The sequence below is a fragment of the Monopterus albus genome, unplaced genomic scaffold, assembly GCF_001952655.1.
Source record: "Monopterus albus unplaced genomic scaffold, M_albus_1.0 scaffold67.1, whole genome shotgun sequence".
NCBI lineage: Eukaryota > Metazoa > Chordata > Actinopteri > Synbranchiformes > Synbranchidae > Monopterus > Monopterus albus.
Window position 1 is genome coordinate 1,265,591 of NW_018127947.1, and position 19,393 is coordinate 1,284,983.

The window sequence follows — 19,393 nt, forward strand, 5'->3', positions numbered from 1 at the left end:
TTCTGCCATCAGTCATCTCATGAAGTGACACCTGTGACAGATGGTCAGAACAGCCTGCCTCAGCTTTTCTGTGTAGCTTAAAGGAATAGTTCAGCATCTGGGCAAATATTTGCTCTGTTTTCCAGTGTGAGATGATCTCGTCTGTATGTGCAGTGCAGGGCTGGAGTCAACGTGTGTTTAGCCTAGCGTAGCATAAACATGTGTTGGGATAATGGCTAGCCTGGCTCTGTCCAAAGTAAATATTCTAATCCTCACTAATAAACACAGACTTTTGTTTGTTTACCTGCACATGAACGTAAACATGGTTTTAGTTGGAGGTTGAACCAATTTAATGACAAGCATTGGTTAATTTTTCAGCTGAGGACATTTTTGTTCCTGTATTGGTTAATTAGTGAGCATTAGTCTTAGTTTTAACTCTTAGTTTGAACCAAGAATTATTACTCTGTGGTTGTATGCCTACCACCAACTAGTCAAACTGATGGACAGACAACCCAAAAGAGTGATGGGTGTTTCTCAAGTCTATAAGGGCTGTCATTTCCCCTCACTTGTCCTTTCCTTGTGTCTTAGTCCTGCCCATGTGAGATATGAGGCAGAAAAAAAAGCAAGGTAAACATGCAAGAAGAGAGGACTCGAGGAAACATTAACAATGAGACATCCTTTCCTCCCATCCTTCATCTGAAGTGTCCAGTCACCAACTAATTTCTGATAAAGGGGTGTGTTGGTTAATGAAAGGATGCTCTCGCATATCCCTGCTCATGGCTCCTTCAGCAGCCTCCTCCCTCCTTGATCCTCAGATATAGGAGATTTGGAATGTCCTTGATCCTCTGTTGACCAGAACGACTTCTGAGTTAAGTGAGGAATGATCATATAAGAGACAGGAGAAACACCCCTGCCTCTGGCCACAGCTATCGCCAGCGCAGAGACACAGAAAATACAGCTGTCAACACACATCAATTTCCTCCTGCCTCCAATCTTTTTGCTAAGCTAGGCTAACCGCAGCCACAGTCTGGCTCCAGCTCAATACTTAACAATGAGTAATAAGCGTGTTTCCCAGAATGTGAAACTGTATCAGTAAGTTTGCTCTTTCTTTTCTTCTTCCAAACCTTAGTCATCTTTGGTCCCTCACATCTGCTCTCTCATCTCAGCTGCCCAACCCTTCTTCCTCTCCACCCACTATGCATGTACGGCGTCTATTTACCCAAAGCACACCATCCATCTCCTGATGAAAAAGGTGGCCTAGAGAGAGAGAGGGAGAGATGGAGAAACAGGTGGAGTCTGCTGTCGTCATGGTAACCCACTGCTTCCCATATAAGGCAACTGAGTGATATCATATGGTTGGCAATGCCTGGGCTTTGCAAAGAGGCACACACTGTACTGAGTGAGAGGCAACAGCAGCGGGAGAGAGAACCAGTGACAGGGAGAGACAGTGAAGAAAGGAGGGAGGGTTTTTTTATCGTTTATATTGGAGACGAGGGGCAAGAGGGTGACAGACACGGGGAGAGAGAGAGGAGAGGAGGAGGAGGAGGGGAAGGAAGGGATGCTAACTCCCTTTTAGGCGCTACTACACGTACCAGTGAGGGGGGACTCTGGTGGATCCTCGGGGCACGGGAGAGACACAGAGCCGCAGTGGGGGAAAAAATGGAGAGGGGGGAGGAGGAAGAAGGAGGAGTGTGGAGCAGGAGGATGCGCCAGGCGGTCGACGTGCTCATTAAGTAGCAACGGTAACTCTCTCTAATGGTTACATCCTCAGCTGAGATGTTTCTGTGTGGTGCTGCCATGACTGTGTGATGCTTCTGTTGCTGCATGGAGGCTGATGGAGTGATGTAAAGTGTGTATGTGCCTGCATTTTCTTAATGTATGTGGAGGCATGTGTGTGTAGTGCAGGTGATGTACAGCTAAGTAGCACACAACTCATCTTCTCCCCCTTTTCTTTATAATGTAAGTGTGTGTTTTTAGGGGAGGGTGCATTTGTCTCCAGGCAGGCAGGTGTTGGCCAGGTGTATCTGTGCTGCTGCAGTCATTTGTATTCATGTGCATCTGTGAGGGCATGCATGCATGTTTTGAAGCTTGTGAGAGAGAGAAGAAACACAGTATGTGTGCAAACAGTATTATTCTGTTAGTGTATACGCGAGTGCACATGTGTTTGTGTGTGTTTGGACTGGAGAGGAAGAAGGCAGACTGTGAGTGAAGAGGGGGAAAAGAGGGTGGGTACAAAGATGGCTACTTGGCATGCAGGTCAGGCATGTATGTCTCTCTGCTTATCCTTCTCTTGCTGTTTCTCTTTCCTGTCTCCCCTCATGTCTCTAAGCCCTGTCTGTCTTAGTGCATATGTGCGCTCAAGTGATTGAGCAATATTGCAGGCAGTAATCACTGAGTCACTGTGCATAGGGGGCCTGTTTGTGATAGATGAGACAGGTTTTATGTTTCAAAAAATGTCTGCTTGTTGGTGCATTAAATTATTTGTAATGTGACTTAGTGGTAGATTTTGCCATTCCAATTTAAGGTGAGTAAACTGTGTGAGAAGGTGATTACACAGTGCATAGCTCTGTGTGAATGGTAGGGTATGCTAAGGATTTTAGCAGTGTGTGTGCTTGACTTCACAATTATCAGCTATTTGTTTCTGTCGCAATAGTTCTGACAAAACCTGTGAGAAGGGTGATAATATTAACACCCGGTTTTCAGTTGTCACCCTTTAATTTATGAAGCCAGCACAAGGAAGCAATTCAAAGTTGAAAACATGAAGCCAGCTGGGGGTTATAGAGGGTGTTAGCTCTGTCTTGAGAAATTATCCTTGACAGCATTATTATTCCTTTGAAGGGAGAAGGCAGGAAGTCAGCTAATGAGAAATAAATATATGTAGGGCATGTACTGATTGCACACCTTTGACTGCAGGAAGAGAAACGATCAGTTTGCTACGACGAAGCATTCAGTCAAATGTCAAAACTTGTACATCAGAATAATTAAGAATGTATCAGGAAGCAGGATGTGACTGGTTGTTTTGATCCACTTTAACTGAATAAAGATGCAACAGCATGCAAGTCACAGACAGAAGGGCAAATGAGCCTTAAAATAATAAAATATAATTTGGGATGTGCAGAAAAGAAAACCTTGATTGTTTTGTTTGGTTGCAGCTGAAGCTGACTGAGGCTGGGTGGCATCACATCAGGTGTGGTTTTGCTGCTTTGGATACAGGTCTAGAAGCTACACAGAGCTCTGAAATCTGAGTCACAGGCCTGTAAAGCTCTCTCTCTTCTAATCTGCTTCCACTACATACTGAAAATAGTCAGATGAAATTCAAAAGTTGAAACTGAGTTTTCAGGAGTGAGCAGAGAAACAGCTGCTTAAACTCAAATAATGAGGTTCTTCTTTCATCTTAGTTCAGTTATTAAGGGCTTTTGGTTTTTCAGCATATGTGATGGAACATATGAAAGGACAACACACCTGTGCTTGAATTTTGAGGCCACATTAAAAGTGCAAGTCATTATGAGAACGAATGCAGTTGCTGTGCACTCTCACTTTTGCTAAAATAGCACAAATGGTTTGTTGTGACAGGTATTTGTCAACTCCTGTGTTTCAGACATGGTAGCCAACGAGGTGCTGAGAGGGAATAGTTTGCAAATGCTGAGCACAGTCCTCACTGTTCAGAAGTGCAGTAGGTGATTACACTGGGAACCGTTAGAATATTGTTCTTACACTTTGAGATTGAGGTTTTGCAGATCTCTTGACGTTTAGCTGAGGCTTTCCATAGACAGATTCAAAGTTGAATTATTCCCTGTAAATGTGGTTCATTCACTCATCACCCTCCCAGGCATAGATGGATTGAGACAACAGGCTCCTGGGCAGACAAATAAAAGGCCCCCCACCCTCCTGTATGGGCCCCACAGTCAAATTGCTTGTTTCCTTGTGATGGTCTAAGTCTGTCAGTGGTGGTTTGAGCCAGTCTGTGGCTTTGTTAGCTAGTTCTTCATCGACCATTATGACTGACCATGAAAAGGTCTTGAATTTCACTTTTTTTAGATTTAAAAAGGCTTTAAAGAGTCATAGAAAATTTAACATGACAGAATGAGTCTTCTCACTTTTATGCTGCAGCACAGATAAAGCCAGTGATGGTGTTTCATTATTTGTTCCATTAACCAGTGCCATATTAGACTATAGGTCACATTGGCAGTGACCGGGTTTATACTGTACATCATCCCATTACCCTCTGTTATAGACCAGTGTGGAATTAAATATTTGAGACATCTGTCATGCAGCCAGACTACAGATAGATGATAGAAAATGTTTTTTAAACGCATCTGGATCTGCAACAAACGTAGTGAAGAAAGTCAATGGACACATTTTTATTTTATTTCAGGTATTTTGCAGTGATAATTAGTGTTGACAGGTTTTTGAGTAGTTCTAACAATTATCTAACGAACTAAATTGACTAAGACCAAGTCATTATCCTTGACAGAGGAAACTAAAATCTGATAGTGTTACTGTACAGGATAAAAGGTCTCTGGAGCCCAGCCATCCATTTTTATATACTTTTTTTTGTTATTGGTGTCAGGACTTTGAAAAGAGTCTGAATTAAAGAATGCAGAGATCTGTTTTCTGATTCACTGCACTCATCAGCCCAAGAGAATGAGTGGAAATTGCTTGAGGAGTAGTGTTGCTTGACTGGGCTTTACCCAACATACCTCTCATTGAGGAGGAACTGAAAGAATCTTGAGCAGGAAAGTGCAGCATAGTTTAAATAGTCAAAAGTATGTGGATGATACCATGGGCATTAATCTGCAAGATTTTCCCCCAGTCGGACACAAGCAAGGTCCGACACTGATGCTGATGATAATGTCTGACTCACAGTCCAGTTCATCCCACAGGTGGTGGATGGAGCTGAGGTCAAAGGTTTGTGCAGGCCAGCCGTGATCTCCCACATCGAATTGGGAAAATTCCAGTATGTCTCTAGCTGTGTGCATGGAGGTATTGCACTGTTGAAATGGGATAGGGACTTCATTGAACTGTTGTCTCAAATCTTGAAGTACACTGAAATATCTGTAGCGTTAAGGATTCCCTTCACTGATCGATCGTAAGCTTTCTTCTGTCACTTAGCCAGCTACCGCAGGCACGCTGAGTGAGACTGTCTCTGAGTATTAGCTGTGAGCTACCTATCAATGGGCCATGTGTGTGTTCAGCTCAGCCTCTGACTGATCTCAGAACTTTCCAGGAACTCCAATTTCTATTATGTACCTCCAGTCTTTTTACTCTTTTCTTCTTGCTTCTGAACAAAATTCATGAAGCTTTGAGATGAGCACAAATATAATTTAATTCAATTCATAATTCAAGTTGAAACTCAAGTTACACAGATGGATCTAGCAGTGGTCCCATTTTGTATGCATTTGCACTCCCTCTAAAAAGAGGAGGTGGACATCGGTCTTATTAAGCAATGCTACTCCTGCTCCTCATTGTAGTTTATAATGCTTTATTGCATTTTATTACAGTATAAATCTGCCACTGAAAATGACCCTCAGCAAATGCACTATTTCTCCCTGTTGGTGTAATGTTTGATTAAAAACTGCAGTGACCAGCTGTTTTAGAAAATTGGTAGTCTTTTTTAGAGAGAGAAACTTGATATTTGAGATTAGTTTATAGAAACTCCTGTGTTGAGGTGGAACAAGTAAACAAACTGAATACATTGTTGGTTTTGTTTTTTATAGGACTTTTTGACAAATAAAAAGAAGAATTAGAGCAGAAAGATGACAGATGTCAGCAATTCTGCAAAGCTTTGATTGGTGGTGTGAAGGAAAAGGATGATGTTAAGAATCACTCAGCCAACCAAACCATGAAGAACAGCCTCAGAACTAATGTGCGCCAGTATGTGAAGTGGGGGGGTCTCCACATAGTTAAGATGACATGTAGAAAGTATATTAGCAGATGAACATAGGGACTTCAGCTGAATGTCACAGATGAGCTGTGCAGCTTTGTATCTTGAAGAATCAAAAGCAGGTTGACCTAAAACATTGCTTCTTTCTAGATGAAGTGAAAATGGCAGCTTCTTAATCCGGTGTCTGTGCGTTGCTTTAATCCTGCTTCTGGGTCCATGCCAGGCAACTCTGCATCCAGGGAGGTGTGGGGCTGAATGTAGGAGCTGCTGGGCCTACATCCTTAGCGTGTGTCTGAAGTTACTGTAAACTTTTGATTAATTGCTGAGAGGCAATTACAGACAATTAAAGTCCTATTATGAAAGTAGCGAAGCGAAGGACAGCACAAGTTAATCTGGCTATCATCACAATAATTAGCACATCATTTCCTCACCAAGCCTAATGTACAAACTGTTTGTTTAAGTTTTACTACAGTTTGTGGTCATTTAAAGCTAAGTGGTGAAGACTGTGGTGACACTTATTGTAACAGTACCACTTACTGTACATGTCTACGTGGGAACTGAGTGATAGTTGTTGTGGTTCTGTCCAGCTGACCATTTGTAGTGTGGTGTTCTGCAGCCATACACATGAGAACATGTCTCACCTTGTCCTTTTCCCCTTTGTCTCCCTCTGTCTCTTCTCTGTCTCCTTTGCTCTTTGTTTTTCTTCCCCCCAGCAACAACCAAACTACTGGAGTTTCAAGGTCAGTGCCAATATTGTGTTTCAGTGTAAATCTGCTCCTCTGTGTGGATTTGTCTTTAATAGGATAACTTCCCATTGTGTCTTTGCATGCCATTCACCACTGCATTTACTGTTAGTTGCATGTTGCACACTGTTAGTTGCACACACATTTGTGTGTTTAGCTTCGTATTATACTGCTTGCTCTGGCATTTCTTTGGTACTAAAGAGAATTTTTGACAACTGTAGCAGCAGAGATTGGCTGGTGCAGGAAAACCCCTTCATGAGTGTCATCAGTGCTGTTTTTGAATTGGGTATTTAAGATTTAAGTACCACCACTTTCTAATGATTGTAGGTACTCGGGGTATAGTTATTTAAATTTTTGAACACAAGAGGTTTAATATGTGGTCTTGTTCAGGTGGTTATAGATGAGAATTCTGTTCCTACTTCCAAAACCCTCTTGTTTATAAAGGACGGCTCCGTACAGAGCCCACCATAGTCTTTGAGTAATTTAAATATGGCTTGTATTATGCCTGCAACTTCATAGGTGAGAGAGAAAGGAAGTGTTTTTTCCTGTGCTAGAACCAGAACAATAACAGACCAATGACAGCAAGCACAGATGAGGTTGATGGAACTCTTCCCAGACTGAAACGTGAACATGAGGTTAGGCTGATGAATGATGGCAAATCAGTCTTGCCAGGTTGTTAGCTGTGCTAGCAGAGAATAACTCTGATTCTGACATATCCTTTAGCACCACCTTGAGGTTGACCTCTTTAGTGAAATGTCTCCAAGCTATTGCCGTGACAATTATTACACACATTCGTGTTCACCTCAAGATGAATTTGGATAACTGAAGCGATCCGTTTACTTTTCATCTTGCATCAAAATTGATTTGTGCCCCCAAATGCCATGTGTTTGCTGTGCAGCATTGGTCCAGGTCCAGCACATTGTAGATGTGAAGTTGCACTTAATGTGCCTCAGTTGCAGGTTTGACTGCTTTCAGCCCCCAGGCAGTTACACCTGGGTTATTAGATTAGCTGAGCAGAGCTTCTGAGCAGAGGCAGCTGTGAAAGTGCTGTGTGTGTCAGCAGGGAAAGATTATTCATGCCCAGTTATTTTTAAAGGGAATATTAATGTAATCTATACTGTAATACACACTTTACCTAGTGACAGAAAATATGGGAGATGGGATTAGTTCTCATGAAGGAAAAATCAGGAGCCAAGTTTAAGCCTACACTGTTGCAAACACATGGTCTTTGAACCTTTTGGATGCCTCTGAAAATGTGCCCACATTGAATGCCATCCAAATCGAACTTCATTTTCACTTGGAGCCAGAAATCATACCAAGCACTGGCCAGGCTGGGATGTAAATAATATGAAACATGAAATGCACAAGTTGATCTGAAAACTGGTCATCAGTTGCTGCCAGCTTCATGCTGTCTCTCTGTTAGTGGTGTGTATCTGTGGCAAGCAGTCCTGGGCACCAGCCTTGTTTGGGCCAGGTACATGGCCATGTTAGACCACTGTCACCTAATTGTTCTCACCAAAACTGCTGGAAAATGCCAATCCTATCAATTACTTAATTTTGCAGTTCTGTGTGGTATAAAAATATTGAGCATGACAGGGACATTATTGGGTCGCTGTTTGTGGAAAAGCTTTTTAAATGTCATTTTGTTTAATGCTGTGATCATCCCTCATGAAATGCCATTCACTGCCATTGTACTGAGGTGGAGGAAGAAATGTCAAAGAAAAAAAAACAAAATTTATCTGCAGGGCAAGAAACCACAAGAAATGAGGAAATACCTTCTTTGGTAATTTGGTGAGCCGGTTATTCCTCCCAAAGCCAGTGAAATGATAAAATGCAGCAAAGTAAACATTAACTGGTCCAGTTGAGCAGACAGAACATGCGTTTTTGACCTAAATTCAAGTGCTGTTGTGTCCCTATGAGACTGACAATTTAATTTCACCATAAAGAACAGCGAAAGGCTATGATGCCTTATTAGCTGAGACATGAATACATTACGCCCATTAAACTGACCCTTTAGACCCGTACGGCGATGTAGCCTGTGGGAGACTGTACTGTTGTGCATATGCTAATGTAAGCACTTACTACAACTGAGAACTTCTTAACCATGAAAGTATTTGATATTCTGGAAGGCTCCTTGTATGCCTATTGCAGACACATGTGATATAAACTGCTGAAGGATTTTCTGAGAAATCTGAACAATAGAAACACTGCTGCTTTAGAACTGAATGGGATGTAAAAGGGCCCACTGTGCCATAGAGCTCCATAGCTATCCAAAAACTATTGAAACAGGCTATCTGCTCTTCTCAAAAGTCTTAAAAGCACTTCCCTCAACAAAGACATTAAAATCTATCAAAATGCAATATAATTTACAGAGGTCCAATATATTTCCTCTGCCCTTGACAGTAATGTTACTTAGACAATGTCTTCAAATGTGATTTGTGATTTGAAATTGACAGCCTTTTTAGCCATTATTCAAAATGTTGGTCTTCAGTAGGGGCTGCGCCCACGGCTGACAGCCACAGACTGGGTGGGAGGTTGATCTATTGAGAGACGGACTAATGCGTTGCCGGTTTTGGTATTTTTTGAGATGATGTAACAAGTGATATATGGTATATTAGTAGGGACTCCAGCAGTATTGTTATTAAATTATAATGTGCATTATGATATGACTAAATTCTGGATGAAAAATGGCCTGTGCTATTTTGTCATATACATAATCGTTCTGTTTTAATCGGTGTTTTTTCTTCTTGTCATGTACTGTAACAGCTGCAGCTCGCTCATTACATTTCCCTCGTCAGTTTAGCTGGTGACAAAAACACATGCTGGCTTTTTTCCACTCTCTCCTATTTGTTTCTGGTCTGCAGCTCATACAGGATTGTTATCGCTCTCCTTCCTCTCAGGGAGTCGGAGAGTCTCGCCGCCTCTTCTGATGCAATAGAAACCCTGCAGCAGTGCACTGCTGTGCTCGTGTGTGTGACAGCGCGCACGTGTTAAATAGTCCCCATTGGTTCCCTTTGATGTTTCATTGGTTTGCCAGCTCACTAAATGTGCACACAAACCTGTGTGATACTCCCACCGCAAAACACATCCATAGGTTAGCACACACCAGCATTAGATGCAAGCACACACATTTCCTTGGGCACATAGACTTGCAGCGGTCATGGAGACCTGGGGAAAGTGTGCATATATTAGCCACACATTTTAGCACTCCCTCTCACGTGTCACCCCCCCCAGTCTTCAAATAATACAGACCGAGGGAATTGTTGGCTTGTCTGTAGCGAACCTGGATTCAAACACCAGTCAGCTGCTGTTACTAACACTGTCACAAACACAGTGGCACAGAGTGATGCTTAATTCTCTCCTTTTCATCACTCCCAGCTTCACTTACACAAATATTAATGCTCCATTTTACGTCTCCTGTGCTTTTGTCTTTTTGTCTGCAGTGGCCCAAGTATTCACAACCTATTGCCTCAGTGCTGAGTTTGTACCACACTGTGGAGATCCTAGTGATGTGTCCTCAGTATTACAATGATTGAGCAGCTACATACATTTCTGAGGCAATTATAATGGAGCCTACTGCAGGTGGGATTTATCTTTGCTTGTTAAAATGACCATGGGGACAAAGCTGAGGAAACGATTACTCAAAAAGGAATGACATCCTTGTGTCCTTCTATAATATATGTAGTTCTATACTGTATTACAATGTCATGATCATGCAGTCATGCTGATTATTGGTATCATAATGTTTACTGTGCCTAATTTGCTTGAGAACCAAGCAATGACAGAGGCATCAGTTCAATAAGATGTTTTTTCATTTTTTTTCTGGTCATGTATGTTAGCTATACACACAGGAACATATTTTCGGGGAGTGGGGGGGGGGTCTGGGTGTCTGGGATACCAAATCAGGCCAGTGTACGGGAATGCTGAGAAAATTTGTATGACACTAATGTCTTACATAAAATGAAAGTGATTAAAATTCTGGATGTTTTCTAAAATTGTTGATTTAATTTTGTTATTTATATTAATGCTACAACATAAACGGGAACCTAGTTATGAGCCACAGTCTCATTTTCAACATCCAGCTTGTCACTATCAAACAATCTTTATTATTAGCATGTAAATAACTTGCACTGTGATGTTTACATTGGAGGGCTTGATAGAACACCCCTGGCAGCACCCCCCTCCCACACTAACAATATAAATTGCACTGTAAAAACTAAATATTTTACAATTTGAGTTCTTCTTTTCACTGCACTCTTAAACAGGGAGATATAATGAAGAGTCATCTGCAAACATCCTTGAAAAAGCATCTTTAGAAGGTTTTTTTTTAAGGTTTTGCATCACCTTGGGGATCCTGGGAGCTTTGTAAGGAAGTCAGCATTTTCATTGACGACATGTGATCAGAGCATTTTCTTACAGAGAGGCATCCCCAGACTTCCCCCACCATATTTGTCCCAGTGAGCTAGCTGAATGCTAACCCATTCAGGCAGCTGCTTTTGTTGTCCTTGTGCTGTTTGGCTGTTGATATGATGCTCGGTGGAAATCTCTATTCCTCAATCTGACTCAGAAGAGCGGGAGCGTTTTCTACCACTAAAAGGCTTAGGAGGCCAACTGCTGCAGTGTTCCCCAACTGGCATAGTGCTGAGGCATGTGGCCAGAATCACTTATTGACAGTTCACTGCCATCTGCCAAGGCTGCAAGGTTTGCTTAGCAGCCTACACATTTAATAAGGCTGAGCTTGGTGGAAAGCAATAACAGGAAGAAAAGTTCTCCCTGGATTTTATGTGAAAGACAATTGTCTTTCATTGTAGGGTGAATATCTGAAACCATGCAGAGATGAAACAGGAGTGAGTGTTGCTTTTACATGGCTGACTGGTTCACAAGGGTTTTTAATGTGTATTTCACAAATGCATTAAAACCCGGGTCATCTCACACCTAGTGCGATGGCGTCAAGGTCATAGCCAGACTCCAGTCACTGCACAAAGTGTATAAAATGTCTGATAAATACACTTCAGTCAATTCAGCAGGGAAAATCTGGGCAGGTAAGTGAACAAGAGGTTCTGTCCACCCTTGAGCAAGGCATTTAACCCCTAGCTTCCGGTGTGGATCTGCCTCTCCCCCCTCAGGTGAGATGCTTGTCTGACAGCTCACCTTGCTCAGTAGTGCCTGCATTGTAAAAGCCAGTTTAGATACTGTGACACAGAATTTTAGAAGTGAAATATGTTGGTAGGCCATAAGGCTTCAGATGCTCTCTCACTGGGGAGGAATGCCACGGTATACACTGATAATGCCCATGAAATCTCTGAGTTTGGAGGTGTGACAGCTGCAGGGGGCTATGCGTGGTACAGCTGTGCACAGCTGCTTTGTCAGTCAAGACCCTGCATATGAGCTGGTGGGAAAACTGGGTCTGCTTCAGAAAAGGACAAATCAGGGACTACAGAGCTGATGGAGGAGGTTTAAAATGGTAGAACGAGCTGTGAATCAATATACATATAAGCCTCTAATGACTCCTTATGTCATAGTGTCAAGTAGAGGAGCTAATGAAGAGTAAATGAGGAAGCTCTTTTCTTGCTTTTAAATGAGATGCTGGAAGAGGAGGTAAGAGTCATCTGTATACAATGGAGAATCATATTTACTGTAAATCTGCAGGATCTTTTCACAGACATCTCCTGCTGCTGCTCTCTGGGCTCAGTGTTTTTTGTTTTGTAGCAGCATGTGGCATTGCTTGTGGTCAGGACTACTGCAGCGTGTTTTCATTTTTTAATTGTATTTTTTTCTCTCTCATTTAAACCTTGTATTTTGTTGGCACTGGCTAAACACCCTCATTGTTTTGGCTTCCACAGACCTGACCTGAATGTAAATTTAACAATAATATCTGCAAAATCAACCATTTCCCCCTTCAAATATTTTGTCTTTTAGAAAAGTATAAAAGTGGTCACCGTTTTGCCACAGACAGAGCTTATGAGGTTTAGCTGTATTTAACTTTTTTTTTTATAGCTGTAGTGTCTGAAAGCTCAAACCCAGGTATTGTTTTTTTTTTTTTTTTGTAGTGGACCAATGAAATGTCCTCATTCAAATCACGTTTTTAAGCACTTTCTTGGAAATCACAATGTTAAGTACCAAGCTGAAAGAAGGACCCAGGACTATAAATAGTATCTCAGGTGTGAAGAAGTGCTATAGTTTTGTTTGGCCAACAATGTAAACCCATCGATATCCAGTATAAAATGATATAAAACAGTGAATGTTTGGCGTGTTTGCTTGAAGAGTTTCTTAAGCAGTGAACTGGGTAATTTTAAGTTAACTTCAAGTCATTTATTTAGCTTTTATAAGCAGTATATACCATTTAATAAATGATTTCTAACACACTATGATGTAGTTTTGAGCACACAAATGATGATGTATTTAACATCTAACTCCTGTGGACGCTCAGACTTGAGTGGAAGCTGCTGTATATACAGATAATGACTATACAGTAAAACACAGCTGTAATATAAAATGTTCTAATTGTTAATAAATACTGGATGTAAACACTTGTTCTTATCTACTAACAACTATATTGTATGTATTATGTTTATTTTGTGTACTGCTAATAATCCTAACTGAGGTACTTAAAGTAAGGTGTTATTGTTAAACTGGTTTCTGATGTTTTTTAATTAATGGACTACAACCATGTGTCATTTCTCACTATACGTCTGTTGCACCCACTCCTCATCTCAGACTTGCCTAGTTATGTTAGTAGCTGTACAACATTCTCCGTGACTGCAAAGCTTACCTGATGCATCGACATCCACTGGGCAGCGTTGTGGCTCAGGCTTGTTGTTGTGATCAGTGCAGCAGCAGCTCTGCCAGGCAGGGTTTCACAGTCTGTGGAAGGAAGGGGCTGCTATGCAGCCAGCTGTATGGTAATTGTTGTAGAAAAGAGATAAATGACTCCTCATGATGATAGGCTAACCGCTATAATTATTTCAGTTATCAAATTGCACAAAACAAAACGTTATCTCTCTAATTGAATCTTGTAATTGTAGTCTGTGGTGATGAAATGAAAATCTTATTTCAGGACCATTTAGACCCTGAAGTTTTACTTTGAAGTCATCATGAAATAATGATATTGCAATTACAGCACCATCTGGGTTTGATGTCTGTTGGGAGGCTGCTCATTGGGTGAAAAAAAAAATCCATGAAATCACACTGTAGGTGCTCCTAACAAAACTGGGCGGGGTCTCCTGTGAAATAAACCTTTAGCAGTATAATATATGATGGTGGCAAATGGACTTAAGAACATAGTCTACATAAAACCTTATTATAGGACACAACTGTTCTATTCTTGAATGGATCACTTTCAAGGAGAAATCATGCGCCTCATTGCATCGTCCTTCAGTTATTACAATTCAATTTCAAGATGTAGAAAGTCGTAACAGATTTTTGCATGACTATTCTGCCCCAATGAAATTCATAGAAACCTCCATGCAAGAAAATATAAACAGCCATTTTCCTGACTGTATTGTCTGAGTGCTTCAGATGTCAGCGGAGAATGATGTTTTATGTGTTCAGTGTTGAGCTGGTTCAGCTTCAGAGACCTTTGTGCTGTCTGTTATATGGTGTGATGGCCTGGAGAGAGAAGTCAAACACAGCCAAAATGCACCACAGTTAACAGAGCAGCATTTTGTTATGCTGGACTTAGGTGTGAGCTTGCTCTTACATGTTATTGGTTGCAAGTAGCATCTGAGTTCAAATGCAGTGTAGAGATGATTAGTTGATTGATCTGTTAGAATTTAACTTGCATATGTTTTGATAATGAATGTTATTTTTTTTTAAGCACATAAAAATGCCCTTGCATTCATTTACTTCCAAATATGAATGTAGGCTGTTTTTTATAAACATCTACAATTATTAACACAAAATTTTAGTTTCTCTTGATGGGACAAAACTTGACACCAGGTTGGGATGATGTGGCGTTTTCTTGATGCGGTTCGATACATGATATTATATGGTTCCCCCCCCCCCCCCTTTTCTAGTGCGGTTTGATTATGTAAAGAACAGTTAGATGTATGGACTATGTACTGTTAGGCTATCTTATTTACAAAAAATATGAAGTTAGAGACCACACGATATATATTGCTAGACAAAAACTATACATATTGTGATGTTTTTTTGTATCGCGATCTATTGAATCTTGACATGTTGCCGCATCTCTGTGCTTCACACACTGTTACACTATGGATAGAATCGTCGTAGAAGTGATTCTGGTGATGTTTGTATTTTCTGTTTCCTGTCATGACTTATCTGTAGTGCAGCAGCATGAGAGGGAGGAAGTCCCACTGAGAGACCCTGTCATATGTTTTTTTGACCATTACTGTGGAAATCCAACAGCAACCAGGCTGCTCTTCTTTATTTCAACCTAAGGAGACAGTCCTCTGCAGCAGATGGAGATGAGAAAACGGGAATGTATTTCTTCATCTCTTCTACTCTCTGCTCTGTTTATTCTCCTTCTTCATATTTCATTGCTCCTGTGCTATACGTTCTGGTCTGCTCTTTTTCTTCCTATCTGCTCTTCTAACCCTTTGCTTCACAGTTCACTAAACTTAAACTTTATAAATCCTGGTTGCTGTGTTCTTTTCTCTTCAGTAGCTCGATTCTTGTCTGGTTGAAGGCAGAAGGTGCATGGCGTCTGGCTGACACTCTCGCTCCAAGACCATAAATCTTCAAACACATGAGACACAGCACACATACAGTAATCTGTCAGGCTGTTCTCTGTGTTAAGAGATGTGTGGTTTCAACAGTTTTATGTACTCTCAAAACGCTATTAAAGTAGAAGGAGCAAAGCCCCGGGAGATAATTTGGTGCAGCGGATTGTGTGTGTTTTATTCTTGAGGTCTGTCTTTTGACATGAGTGGTGGTGTTCACTACATGCTTGTGTACACGTGCATGGCTGAGTACCATGCTTACATGCTCTTGGCTTGTTGCAGCCTCAAATCAAACACAAGCGACAGAGCTCTTGTGAGGAACGAGCAAAGATGCATCGCTCAGTTGGAGTTGGCTTCACACAGCAGTGTGGGAGCTCATTACTGTATTCTTTGGGCTGGAAAATGCCTGTCAGTAAGGATTCATTAAACACCAACCTGCTACAGCAGCTCCTGCTTGTGCTCTAATGAGAGGTCCTCCACAATCTGGGCTTTCCAGTGGTTCAGATGGGACAGGTGAAATATTACTGGTAATCTGCGTAACAGATACAGTAGAAGCTGTCAAGATAGAGATTTGCCTTTACTGTGGTCATTAGCATTACAATGCTTGTGTTGGCTCAGTTCTTTACAGAACAGTTGAAGCCAGCTTATTGTCGCCTGTCCAGGCTGCTGCACTCTCTGGTGTCTGCATCCATTTATTATATCTTTCTTCAGGCACATTTCACTCGGCGAAGCCTGCTGCCTGCTCAGTTTATCATCAGTTCTGCACACTCTACCCTTTAGAAAGTTTAATTGAAGCATTGTTCATTAATGTGATTTTTGTCCACATTATTAATACGGGTGGACCAGTCTGAGGGTGTTAAGGGCTTATTGTGGCTCCGATGCTGGGTGGAGGCACTTTGTTTAACCTGGTTGACTGTGTCGCTCTAATTTTACCAGCTTCTGCTTTGTTGGTAGAGGAGCACATAAAGGCTGCTTTGTCTGAGTGGAACTGTTTCCTTTGTCTGTGCCTGTGTGCTAAAAGCTTTTTTTTCAATCACTCTTTTGTTTCTTTGCATTGATTTCCTGAGGACATTTAGTTTGCTGTTGTGTGCCCTACATGTTCATTGATCACTGTATTGGCATCGCAGCAGAAATAGCAGATGTCTGTCCATTGTCTTTTCTTCTTTCTTGATCTGTGCACTCCCACTGTTTCTTTTCTCCTCTTCTAACTTCCTATCTTGTGTCTCACAGACTCGCACGCCACGTGTGACACGACTCAGCCCAACACAGCCGGCGCTTGCTGACCAGGCCAACAGGGTTTCCTTTGCGTCAGCTGAAAATCTGGAAACCATGTCAGAGCCGGATATCCCCATTGGCTTTAACCGGATGAACCGGCTTCGCCAGAGCCTGCCACTGGCACGCTCCTCCAGCCAGGCCAAGCTGCGGGCGCCAGGTCAGAGCAATGACTTTAGGAAAAATCAACACTCTGGGCTATAGTGAAACTTCATAATCTGTATAGTATTTGGTTTGATTTGATTGATAATTTTAAGAAGTTACAAAAAAAATCAAGCATAAAAAAGGATACTGACACTCTGGAGTCTGCATCCATCCCATGATCCATCTGTGACCTCTAAGAGTTGCACTTTACTGTCTTTGCTGTCACATCAGGCAACAGCAGCGGTGCCCATGTTTGGCACTGTGCCCTGAATTGTGTTGATCTGTCTTCCTTTTCTGTCACTCATGTCGATTTATGTCACTTTTAGGTTTCTAGTAAAGTCATTCTGGCTAACAGTAAGGCCAGGCTTGTAAATTTTACCCAGTCATCCTGTGTCCTGTCTGTGTGTAAAATGATGCTGTGAAACTAAAGGCCAATGATTCGATCAGTAACATTTGGTGGTTTGAGTTGTGGCCCTCGTCTTCTACACAGTCTCCTGCCAGCCTTGGTAACTGCAGTAAAGCCCAATCTACTGCCAGCATCACTTTGATTAACAAGTCGAGAACCAGTCACACAGCAGACCTGTCCACACATCTGAACCATTAATCTTGTTTTTCACAAGATGTAGTAAACAAGACACATTACTTGTGACTGTGTAGTGTATCTCTCTTGTTGTTTGAGTTAACTGAAGGCATCAAGAGTTAATCTAGTAAACATGGCCCGGCCCTCTGTCAGTTGACTGTCTGTAGGATTTCTGGACATGAACAGAGTTGTCTACTGCTTCCAGATGATCCTTCCAAACTGCCTGTCATCACTGATTAATGGTTTTGGCAGGGAACAAAATCATCCTTGCATACTAAGCATATAAGGAGGAGGGTGATTTGCAGGCGTTGGTAAAAGTGGGACAAAATGCAAATGCTGTAATTTTTGTAATAGTTTGTTCAGGTGTGATGCATAATATGGACACATTTCTTTAGGAATATTACTGGTTAGCAAATTTTACAAGCAATATTTACAATCTGATCAGGACTCTTGTTTTTACATGATAATGCATTACAACCTGTATCAGTCTACATGCATGCAACCCAGGCAATAGGGCATCCAGGCCACACATGAGGCTCAAAATACAATCAAGTTCAACTTTACACTAAATGAGCTTTTTAGAGTCAGTAAATTGTATGTACAGTCACTTAGTTATACCACAAATTGACTGGTGTAGAGAGAGGGCTTGAATGCATGTGTTTGAATATGTGAAGAGTGTGTGTTCAGAACTGGCATTCAGTTCATTCTCTGCACACCGAGCGGCACGAAATACAAATATTTTAAGATAAAAACTGTCCCTCCACTCTCTTCATTACCGACTCCAAATTTCATTACCCTCTTCAACAATCATGCATCTCCCTCATTGCTCCTCCCCATCCATAAATACAGGGATCTTGTTCCTCCAGCTTGGGGAGGAGACTCGCAGGGTGCACCTGACTCATGAGCTGACCAGCCTGGACACTCTGAGGGCCCTCATTGTGCACATGTTTCCCCAGAGGCTCACTATGGCCATGCTCAGGTACGCCTGCATTACCTGAAACTGATTTCACTGTTTAGGTGGTTAGCGATCTTAATTAACTTCTGCAACGCTACATTTACACTTCATTTACCACAAGTTTTATCAATCAATCACAAGCTGAGGAGTGTAAGTGACGCATACCACTGTAAACAAGGGAAGTGTGAAATTGCCACTTTGAGGCCACAAATTGACTGAACTAAATCTCATTTTTCCATCATTCTGTAAATGGGTCAAAAAAATCAGTGGGCATTTTCATCAAAGCATTAATTATAGATTATGTAAAAGCGGCTCTAAAATTGCTTGGTTCACGTTTTAAACCGCACGGTCTCCACTCCTGAATATTACATTTTTGATGAGTTCAGTATCAGAGTGTGTCCACTCGATTCTCTCACTACGCTGCCTCCTGCAGTTAGAGACCTCCCAGTTCTCCTCTTGTTCTGTAAATGAATGTACATTGTTGATTATTAGTGGGTAATAGGTGCTGAAATTGTCTGTGCATGGACTATTCATTAGGGTTTTGGGCCCTTGTTTTTGTTGCTTTCATCACTGTTGATGTTCAGGTCTCCCAGTACAGCTCTGCTGATCAAAGATGAGACTCGTAACGTCTTCTATGAGCTCGAGGACCCACGGGATGTGCAGGACCGCTGCGTAATTAAGATTTACTGCAAAGAGCCCATTTATGGCACCTACCCTGGACATCACAACCCACACCTGGCCAACGGAGACTTACAGGTAAGTGTGTGTCCCTGGTGCTGTCATTTGATTCTTTGTCTGAGTGTTATATATGTTTTTCTGCACCAGTGATTTTTCTCAGTTTTCTGAATTCAAAGAAATTTCAGTGATGTAGAAAAGTTCAGTCAGAAGAGAATGACTGAGACATAATACAGTATTCATGACTGTTCATCCACATTAGCTTTGCATGGCTATGGTGCCAAAAATGTAAAGTGATGCCAATAATCTTCAATCACAGTCACCTTCTTCACTACCAGCTAACTCTTTGTGCATCAGGCTTCTGACTCACAGGTTAGGGAGCAAGACAAACACTTGTTTCTTTCTGGCTGTGGCACATAGCAACCAACTAAATCACTAAATCATCCCACATAGAATAAATTTTGTAATTCCCCTTGA

The 19,393-nt window shown here is 41.6% G+C and overlaps 1 protein-coding gene across 10 annotated transcripts in view; it reads left to right on the plus strand.

Annotated features, from left to right (window-relative positions):
* srcin1b (SRC kinase signaling inhibitor 1b) overlaps positions 1–19,393 on the plus strand; it is a 63,877-nt gene that overhangs the window by 25,527 nt on the left and 18,957 nt on the right. For 8 of the 10 annotated variants that reach the window (XM_020604628.1, XM_020604630.1, XM_020604625.1 and 5 more), the window contains 4 exons: positions 6,577–6,603; positions 16,521–16,722; positions 18,136–18,265; positions 18,826–18,997. In XM_020604628.1, the coding sequence (XP_020460284.1) occupies positions 6,577–6,603; positions 16,521–16,722; positions 18,136–18,265; positions 18,826–18,997 (531 nt within the window). Of the gene's footprint in view, positions 1–1,357; positions 1,722–6,576; positions 6,604–16,520; positions 16,723–18,135; positions 18,266–18,825; positions 18,998–19,393 lie in introns of those variants that run through there. The other 2 variants (XM_020604633.1, XM_020604627.1) reach the window with 2 other exon arrangements.